Source organism: Sinocyclocheilus anshuiensis, unplaced genomic scaffold (genome assembly GCF_001515605.1).
Source record: "Sinocyclocheilus anshuiensis isolate Anshui unplaced genomic scaffold, SAMN03320099.WGS_v1.1 scaffold2425, whole genome shotgun sequence".
Classification (NCBI taxonomy): domain Eukaryota; kingdom Metazoa; phylum Chordata; class Actinopteri; order Cypriniformes; family Cyprinidae; genus Sinocyclocheilus; species Sinocyclocheilus anshuiensis.
Genome location: NW_015552532.1, coordinates 17,040 through 28,008, shown reverse-complemented (window position 1 = coordinate 28,008; position 10,969 = coordinate 17,040). Strand labels below are relative to the sequence as shown.

General features: G+C 39.7%; 1 protein-coding gene across 1 annotated transcript; it reads left to right on the top strand.

The window, feature by feature from the left end:
- Nucleotides 1-620: 620 nt before the first annotated feature.
- LOC107663727 (Krueppel-like factor 6) lies at nucleotides 621-5,637 on the top strand. The gene is made up of 4 exons (XM_016454027.1): nucleotides 621-924; nucleotides 2,354-2,927; nucleotides 3,581-3,704; nucleotides 5,322-5,637. The coding sequence occupies exons 1-4, from the start codon at nucleotides 823-825 to the stop codon at nucleotides 5,371-5,373; spliced, it is 852 nt and encodes a 283-aa protein (XP_016309513.1). The 5' UTR covers nucleotides 621-822; the 3' UTR covers nucleotides 5,374-5,637.
- Nucleotides 5,638-10,969: the final 5,332 nt, after the last annotated feature.

Here is a 10,969-nt window from a genome sequence, read left to right as displayed (position 1 = left end):
CGTGCACACAGTGTATCTTATTGGCTACATTTACAATTGCTTAATAAAGTTGTGTGCTGTTCAGAGATTGTATGTTTACAAGGCCTACAGGGCAATTTTATTGCAGTATGAGACATTCACTTCACTGATATCTGTCGAGTATTGGGGACATTATATTTTAGGTATTTGAAAAATGCTTGAAACTTCTCCAAAGCCATACTTTTGTTTGTAGAAGTTACTCAAGGGAGCTAAAAACAAGTCAAACGGAAAACGAACGTATTTCAACACTCTAAAGTTCTCCAGGAGAAGCAATCGATTGCTCAATGCTCACAGCGCTCGCACTGGCCAAACCGAGGCGCGTGCGACACTCCGTCAGGCAAGAAACAGAAATGAGTGGTTTGAGCGCAGGGCCTTTATATACGCTTCTAAAAATATCGTCCAATCAGCGTGCAGGTCCGTTCAGTTGAATATACCAATCACAGCACCAGCAAGACCGACTTGACTCCGCACGCCGCTGCGATTGGCTTAAAGTGATATCATATGCGCCCGCGCAACCTGTTCGCATGTGATTGGACGCGCTGTGAGGGAACGTCACGCTATCACGAGGGAGTAGGCAGGCTGCAAGGTTTGAATAGGGGAAGTTGACAGAGCGCAGCGCTTTGCGTGAGTTCAGTGTTTGCAAATACAGAGCGATCTCAACAGACGGACTAGCGGACTCTGAGCAAAGCGACGGCTGCACTGCGTTGCTATTGCACGAAGAGGACGCTTGCTTGTCACACTTTGTCCTTGTTTAATCAAGATATTTTTCTTTCTGTCTTCTATTGCCTGATACTTGGGATTGCAATGGATGTTCTACCAATGTGCAGCATATTTCAGGAACTTCAGATCGTTCATGACACTGGCTATTTCTCTGCATTGCCATCGCTTGAAGAATACTGGCAACAGGTAACCATTTTAAAGTGAAAAGGATCAAACTTCCGCTGTGGTTGGCGAACGGAGAGCTTGTGGTTCGACTTCGCTGTCTTTAAACTGGAAACAGAGTTATTTACAATCCGCGAAGCGCTGCGCTGAATGAAGCAGTGTAACATTCGACGTACTGGATTCGGTTACATGGTTGCGCGGTAAATGCTGTCACTCATGTAGCTGTTCGTCTGAATTATTAACCCTGTTTTGGCATACAGAGCTTTTTTTTCACTTTTTGGAGAGTCGCGATTCGCGAGTCAGATGTATATTGCATTACAATCCGTAAGAAGCACAGTTTAGTAAGGAAAATAAATCTGGTTGAGTTGACCGTCTGCAGCACATGTTCTGTCACATAACGGGGTGCTTATTACCCGTCATAGCAGGTTCTGCTGCTTGATATTGATATTCATGTGACTGAACTGTTGCAGTCGTATTCTTGGCACGATCGTATGAATGTTTCTGTTGAAACCGATCCAGGTAGTTTCCCTCAGGCTTTTGGGGATTCTGGCACGGTGCCATATGAACGCATCTCTTGGCATTTAAACATGCGTTTGCATCTAGTTGCTTAATGTTTCCCAGCATAGGCTGTTAAAGTTATATCTCAAATAATTTCCTCACCGTTATGCGGTTTCAGATGTATTTATTTCCTAGGGAAACAAAAAAGAGATGTTAGGCAGGATGCAGCCTCAGTCACCATTCACTTGCATTGCATCTTAGTCCATGCAATGAAAGTGAATGGTGACTGAGACTTGTCATTCTGCCTAACATTTCGTGGAAATGGAATAATGTTGAATACATGATAATGGTCTGAACTACCGCTTGAAGGAATACACATTTTACCTGATGGGGAGTCTGTAGAATCAGTAACTTGAGATTCTTCGGGCCATATGTAGGCTACTGCGCGGTAAACATCATCGTGGTTATCGAGGATGCGCAGAGCTAAACCGCACAGCTAAATGCTCATATCGAGAGGGAAAAACACAGTTTAAAGTGTTTATCTAACCACTTCAGCACTCAAATGTGGTACGTTCACACTTAATACGCGTTATAATGGGTTTAAAATGCGTCCAGATGTACGCTGAGGCGACGGCAGGCTGTTTGAATGAGGAAACTCGACCGAGGAAGTTCTGTGGCTTCCTTAAAAGGACTCTGAAATGTCTGCATGACTCACTAGGGGATAACTGTTCCAGCAAGACAATATACAGCTCGCAAAGCCATATTTATACCTAAAATACTGATTTGATTTGGCCTTACATACTCCGTAATGTTTCAACATGGCAGTTTTACATATTTCAGCAGAAAACGTGTGAAAGTGCAGATCGGAGTGTGGTTAACCCAAACTAACCCTTGGTAGTCAGCTGTGAAAGTTGGTCATGTGCATTCTAACACTGTGTTTTCTGTTTTGAATCAGACCTGTTTGGAGCTGGAGAGGTATTTGCAGAGTGAGCCGTACGTCTCTGCGTCTGACCTCAAGTTTGAGGGCCAGGAGGATCTTTGGAGCAAGCTCATCTTGGCTTGTGGAGATAAGGGAGATGGGAACGGCAACCTTCCCAGCGTCAAGGAGGACGACAACCAGGACTGCCAAATATTAGAAACCAACAGCATGAATTCGGATGCCAGCAGCGAGGCGTCTGACAGTTCGGAGGAGCTCTCGCCTACTCACATCTTTACCTCCAACCCGCTGGGCTCGGTTCTGACGGAGTCAGCACATCACTTGAGTTCCTCTATCATCAGCACGCCTCCATCCTCGCCAGAGACGCCCCAGGAGCCCAGCGTCCCGCAGGTGTGGGGCTCCACGCAGACTGACTTGCACGTGCCGGTGAAGATCCGGCAAAACGGACTGGGGAAGGCCTCGGATAAGTCTTCCGCAGGAGGGGACGCCTCTCCAGACGGCAGGAGGAGAGTGCACAGGTGTCACTTCAACGGCTGCCGGAAGGTTTACACGAAGAGTTCTCACTTAAAAGCACATCAGCGGACTCACACAGGTAAGAACCTTCGCTGTTAGCTGTGATGTTGCTTCACATTGTCTCTATCAAACAGAAAGCGGAGCCTCGCGCACTTCACTGTGGTTTCACGTCTCCTGCGAAGTTGTGTAATGGAGTTGAGTTCACACAGACTGTCCTCAGCTGCAAGGCTAATGTCACTCTGTGAATATGTGCCTTGCATGACTGCACGCCTAAACGGTGACCTAATCTGTTTGGAATGCGGCCGTGGCCAGGAAGGAGGGGGGATCGAATGGGGGAAGGGAACGAAAGGCAGCCAGGGTGAAAACAACCTGCTCTACCAAAACAGTTTTTGTTTCGTCATGGGAAAGATCCGGGCTTTTGAATGGGGATCTGGGTGGCCCCCTTTTTAAAGGGCCCCGTCACATTCAAAACAGGCTCTGTGTGACACGCATTGTTCCGCACACTGTTTATGCACACAGAGCATAGAGACAGACTTTTGGCATACCGTGCATTCTCACAATACTTGAGAGCTTGAGGGATCTTATTAAAGTTAAGACTCGTCCCGTAGACTGTGTGACCTGAATCAGGTTTAAAGATGCATTTTTGAGAGCATTACCGAGCACGCTATTTCACATTCCTTTCAGATGTCTGAATGTTTCCCAGCTGAAAGGTGTTTGTGTTTTTGTTTACAGGTGAGAAGCCGTACAGGTGTTCATGGGAAGGCTGCGAGTGGCGCTTTGCTAGGAGCGACGAGCTAACCCGACACTTCAGGAAGCACACCGGTGCAAAGCCATTTAAATGCAGTCACTGTGACAGGTACGCTCAGTTCTCACTATCTCTCCCGGTGACAGTCATCAAAGCCCGTCTGTCTCTCTCTCTCGCCGCATACCTGATCCTTTGATGCATGCATCAGAGAAATGCGACGAATTTGGCATTGATTCGGTTTTATCGGTTCAGCGATGAGAGTTGCCCCATTATGTTTGAATTTTATCACCTAATTACCTAATCGCATTAAATGCTTGAAAGTGCAATAGTCACACTGTCGCAATACTTTATTGATATTCTCTGTTTTATGAGCAAACGCGCCTCTCCTGTTTGTCATCACTTCCTCTGTTAATCATTTCCCTCCCTGAGAGCTTTGCGCTTTGAACACCATTGTTTGCTCAACTTCCCTTTTTGGCATTTTGTTTTCCGTGGTTACTGGATGCGAAACATTTCATAGTTCTCCTTTAAAACAAAACATTTGATCGAGGCTTTCCTCATATCCAGTCCCACACAGAGTCTCTGCCAGCAGTTCTGTTTTTGCAGAATCTGAACACCCCTCATTCATAAAGTTCAGCAAACTTTGGCTAATTTAATACTTTTAGTACTTGCAGATACTAATAAAAGTTTAGTGTTCTCAACTTGAGCCTCAACAATAAGGTTTGTTGCTCAGATTATTATAACCTTGAGAACATTTATTTATATTTTGTTTTATTAAAATTTTATTTTATTAAAATATAAAGCTTATGTCTCTGTATGTTGATGTGGGGGGTGTTCCGTTTTTTTTTTTCTATTTGTGAACACGATAAAAAGTTATTGTACAAAAAAAAATATTTTTATTTGTGTATTTTATGATGGTTCCTTAAAACAAACAAACAAAAAACTTTATTAGTCATTACCAAATTAAATTTTTAAAATCAAGAAATTATATTATCAATTATTTATTTATCTTCTAACCCCACCACACAAAAAAAACAAAACAAAAAAAAAAAAAAAATATATATATATATATATATATATATATATATATATATATATATATATATATATATATATATATATATATATATATATATATATATATATATATATATATATATATATATATATATATATATATATATATATTAATAAAAAACAAATTGTAGCAGCATAACAACAGCAATTGTCAGGAAAATGTTAACAAATTGCATTATACATTATCCCTTTTTGGTTTATAAATTATTAATTTTCATAATATATTTATTTTACAGCTATTATGTCATTCTCTGACTGCTATAAACTTCCACTTTTACAACAACAACAAAAGAAAAGATGGCACATGGCATGTGATGCTTTATGTCTATAAACCCATTTTAACACAGATTACAACAAGTTTAAATCTCTTCGGCATATTTTCACAGATGTTTCATTATAAATACGAAACTGCTCATTTTCTCTGCTAATTCTGCACAGAAAATGCTAATTCTCTCTGGTTGTGCTCATAACCAACCTTTCCTTTCATTAGTCTTCATAGCACCTATTCCTGTTTGACAAATTCAGCTCGAGGGCCATTAGGGGCCTCATCAGTGACGCAATGCACAGATCTCTACCTTTGATCACACTTTATGACTTCGGTGGCCCCCGCCTGACCTTGTTTTTCACCTTTCCTCTCGCTGTTTCTTTCTCCAGGTGTTTCTCCAGGTCGGACCACCTGGCCCTGCACATGAAGAGGCACCTTTGAGCGGGCCGTAGCTTCACGCTGGGGATATGTTGTGTCCTGACCAGCTTCCTGGTTGACCTGGCCCTGCAAGAAATAGGGGGAGTGTGTTCCAGCCAAAGCATGCCATTTTGCACCATATCCTGTGCCTCCGTGAGCCCCGGGATAAAGGCGGACTGACTGGTTGTTGAAACAGAAAAGGAAGGGACAAAATCATGTATGAAGAATCGAAGAGAGGAGGATGATTTATTAAAAAAAAAAATTAAAAAGTTTCCACAAAAAAAAAAAGAGAGAGCGAGAGAATGAATGGTGTGTTGTATGGTGCATGATGTTTCGGGACAACTCCTGGACTATACACTGGTACTTTAAAACAAATCCTAAAGAGATCCTGTTTGACGTGAGCAGATGAATGTCCCGTGTGCGAAGAAGGGTGGGAGGGGGGTACCAGTGTATCGCTGTGGGCTGAATGGTGTCAGGGAACAAGTTCCATTTTTGTTTCCACGTGGTATGCGAGAACCGTGAGTGAAGCCGTGAGACTGAGAACTCCTGCCTGACGCCCCCGGGCTCCGGGATTCTGGGGGGCGTAGCGGCCAGGGTTTCACCCCCTGCCCCCATCTAAAGGGGGGGGTGGAAACTCGGTCCTGAATGAAAGTGGCTTTTTTTGGTGTTCGGTGCAGCTACTAAATGTGCAATGTGTTCGGTAGCTTGTTATTTGACAGGCTACAAAAGCTCATTTGTAGTCCGTTGTATAAGCTGTGTGCTTAGAGATGTAACACAATTATAACTTCACTATCATAAACAGGTGTTGCATGGTATTGGGGTTTGTAAGTTTTTTTTTTTTTTCTTTTCATTTTCTTTTTTTGTAATTGGGACTGCAGATAGATTCCAATAAAGCGCAGCTAAATACAATTGGGTTAAATGTTACAATATTGTACATAAACGCATTGAACATTCTCCACTCATTGATCAAACTCCCTAATTTTTCTTTCTGGTGGAGGGAAGAGTCCCATCGATCATTGACCATTTCATACAAGACTCGTTTTGTCATCTTGAAAACTAAATTCTTTTATCTGTTGTTAATGCACTGTTGGCCTTAATGGTGCCTTATGCAAGTGACCTTTCCCATTGGGGGTCACAAAATGTCTCGTATAAGTGATTGAAAAAGCTTTATTAAGGCTCTGTTTCACCTCAACATGCACCTTTCCCATTTCTGAGGCCACTGTAACCAAGCCCTTGTAGATACGTAATATATATTGCTATTCTTGAGCATGCGATTTCATTCTTTGTCATTAATATTTGCCCTCACATTTCTTGATGTTGTCAAATCTGCAATGTAGAGCACTTAAAGTTACAGATTTAGTATCTACTGAACGTTTTGAATACGCTTTAGATGGAAGATCTCTATCTGTGGAGGTGTGTTCAAGGCAAAAAGCTCTTAAAATGAGAAAACAGGCCGTTGTATAACACAAGGCTGAAAGTTTGTGGAATGCCAACCCCCCCCGTCCCCTGTAACCAAGAATAAAGGGGGTGGGAAAATGCCTAAAGATTTATTGTAATTAACAAGCTGCAGTCAGACAGGCCTTGCCTTGTACTGCTTCTCTGTAATTAATTGCTGAAGGCCCTGCCTGCTACAGACTGCTGACTCGGGCAGTTTGATATTGACCTGTCTGGATGCCGTTGTTTTAGTCCTGCGACAGTATTGTGGAACGGAGCCCCGCAAATGCCATGCAAGAAAAAATTAGTAGGCTAAATCGTTAAATAGAAAAATTTACTATTTCGTTCCCTCGATTTATAAATTGTGTGCACGAATTAGTAAATTGTGTGCACGATTTAGCAAATCAAGGGAGCGAATTAGCTAATCGAGGGAAATCTTTTGCGATCTGAAATGTAAACTATAATGTTTTCAGGGACCAAATGATTGATTAAATCTGTTGTACATAGTAATATGCTTGAATTATTCGAGTATTGTGCTTTTATAAGTGCCATGCTCTGGTTTCTTGAGCGATGGAGGTATGACACTGTTGCATGTCGAGCAGCTACGTAGATAGTAACTTGAAGCAGCTTGGGCTGCCATTAAATCAGACCAGCCAGGGTTTTGTGGGTCAAGAACATTGTGTCTTTCCAACAGTGGCCAATATTAGTCGAGTGGTAATGGAGCCTTAATCAAGTTTTCCATTTGCTTGCTTCAACCAACACGTTCTATCACTTATCTTTTCTATCTCATGAATCCCACTTGTATAAAGAATATTTGTACAAAAGAATAAAAACACAAACGTTGGGATGAAAAAAAAAAAACATTTCTAAGATTTGTATTTGTTTTTTGCTTTATATGAATTTTCTTTGAAATTGTTTTGCAAAATTGTTATATTTCTGTATGAATGTATTTTTTATTGGAATAATAAGAAATTCTTATCGGACAAGTTTGATTTGTTGTTTTGCTTCACTTTATTTCATTAGTCTTTTAGATTTTGCAAGACCGACTATTAGGTAGTGATTTATTAAATATGGTTCATAATTACAATATCATTAGTAGTGCATAGCAGAGTTGACCAAAACAGCTAAACCTGCTATACATATTAACCTACAAAGTATTAATCTTTGTTTTGGGTTACAGACATGAAAGATATTTCAAATTGAACTTTTATAGACTTGCGATTAATTTGGTGAATAAAGTGAGTGAAAAAGAGTAACCTGAGCCAAGAAGGGACATAAAGGTCTTTTGATTTGAATTGGACCAGTAAGCAACCACTAAGAACAGTTTAGAAACTGACTAGTACTGCACTAAATCACCCTGAACACCTTGCAGACACAGCAACACTTCATCACTGTAGCAGTAATGTTTGTGCAGACAAAAAAATCAAGTCATAAAACATACAGTGCTTTAAAAAGACGGATCTTTTGTAACAACCGATCATATATCTCACCAGAATGAAGGATATGCTGATGAATGGCAATTACACGCATTAACAGTGCAACACTCATGTTCATAGATTCTTCACTCTCATGTTGAGCAAAAGTTGGTCTTACCCGCTGGAGGCTTGTCAAAATAGACAAATGTGTTCTCACAGAAAAAAACATTGCAAATTGCCGCCTTTGTGAATTGCTAAAGGGGGGAACATGCCTGAGGTGATTCCTGGCAGATGGAGTGCTGAAATATTTTGCCAAGGATTGGTTGGCTTTTCTAAACATTTAAAAATGGCCATTCATCTGTTTACTTCTCATCGTCGTGTTCAAGAAGTATTCCATCTGTAATCACAATGGGATTTATTCTTTATAGTTGTGATTATTAATAATTATAATAAAAAATAACTAGATATAAATAATGCTACTAGTTCAACAGTGTCAAAATGAATGTAATGTTAAAAAAAAATATATATATATATATATATATATATATATATAATATATTTAAATAATTCAGCACTCTGATATGTATATAATATATGATAATAATAACACTCTGAAAATATAATGTTCCAAAGAGCATCTTGATTTCTATATAAGTAGTAAATGTGACCATCTGTGCAAAGTTCACATGTTCAAAGAACCCAAATTAGTTGTTTAGTGACCTAGAAATAGTGCATAATCTTAAATATATATTTAGAATAATAGCATTATTATTATTATTATTTCCAGCTTTAAATGGAGGAATAAAAAGCTCTGCTTTTATTGTGGACTTTGGACTCCACTATACCTGTCATTTCTTCCAGACGCCTCATTTTATTAAGGGTGAAGTTTCACAACATGCCAGTTCACTGAAGGTGGAAATCGTGGGAAACTTGTTGCATTACATAACTCAATTACGGCTACGCCTCTGATAATACAGCAGTAGTTTTCCATGTTTCTCAGTGCTATGCTGATGTTGTCGATACAACACCGAGCTGCACTGAGAACTCGCTCATCATTCCGTGTAGCTGACAGATCCTAAAGTGGAAGCAATTATATGCAGCCTTGGAAAGTCACACAGCGACATCAATCCTTTAAAGGTCAAGTGCCCCCGAATCCATCATTAAATTTAACTGAAGGATCTCAGTCCATGCTTTATGATGTTTAAAAGGCAAGATCAATGCATCAAAAGATCTATATTTATGTATGGCATTGCTTAATATGCCTTTAATAGCCATAAAATTAGCAGGACAGTTGAGGAACATGCTCAAAGAACCAAACGTTTGATGTGACGCATTCGCCAGTATGTGTGCGTGCTTTCCCACGTTTACCCTCGGGGTTCCACTAATCCAGGATTACCAAATCTAGATAAATTACACTAGCATATGACAGGGCCCTACCTTAATGTATATTTAGTGCACTTGCAGCCCATCGTAATTCACAACATGTATTTGTAAGTATTCAAACTTAAACATTTTTTGTGTTTGGATAGACACTTAAAGGGATAGTTCACCCAAAAATGAAAATGATGTCATTATTTACTCTGTATTACTCTGTTCTGTTGAACACAAATGAAGATTGTTTTTCCCCGCATACAATGAAAATACAGTGATGTTTTGAACCACACTGACTTTCATTATATGGACAAAAACAGTTCTTATTTTGTGTTTCACAAAATGAAGTCCAATTGGTTTGGAGCAATTTGACGGTGAGTAAATGATCAGAGAATTTTCAATTTTGGGTGAACTATTCCTTTAAATGCTTTTACAGTTTAAATGTTATATGATGGCAATATGTTAAAATTGCACGTATCAGTATCTATCTAAACATAAAGAATACGCATGTGTGTTACAACCATACTTTATGTACAAACGCTTACGAATACTAATGAGATCACATCATTGAACTACCTTGAACTTTGCATGCAGAGCAAAGTCAGCAGTCTTACTGAATTTTGGGCATTGTGCTTTCTTAAGAAATTCCGAAGGCAAAGTATTGTCAGGCGAACTGAAATTAAAAACAATGGCATGACATCAAAGGCTGCTGTTGCCAGAGGGTGAGGGCTGAGTGTGAAGCTGTGAGCTGTTTGAAGCCAATGAGGTTGAAGGAGAATATTCAAAGAAAGACACTAAAAGTTGGTTTAGAAAATGGAATAATTATTAGTAGTACCTGGAAAGGCAAGCATTGCTATTACTCTTGCTCATATACTGTTAGTCATTTGAATAAACTCTTAATTTAAGTATTAAACTTTAGAACGTATCATCCCATACCGCTGTGCTGTGGACACACATGATAAACTGTCATCGCATTTCTGTATTTATTTGTGCGTCGTGAGAATTTGTAGTGCGTTTCTATATTTTTTTCTGTATTTGTTTGCTTTGAGAGTATTGGCAGCCTGTTTCTATATTTGTTTGCATTGTGAGTATTTGCAGTGCATTTCTGTATTTGATTGTGTTGTGAGTATTTGCAGCATGTTTCTGTATTTGTTTGCTTTGTGAATATTTGCAGTGTTTCTGTATTTGCTTGCGTTGTGAGTATTTGCAGCATGTTTCTCTATTTGTTTGTGATGTGAGTATTTGCAGCGCATTTCAGTATTTGCTGGCATTGACTATTTGCAGCATTTTTCTGTATTTGGTTGCATTGTGAGTACATGCAGCACATTTCTTTGTTTGCAGTATGAGTATTTGTAGCACATTTCTGTATTTGCTTGCATTGAGTATTTGCAGTGCCTTTC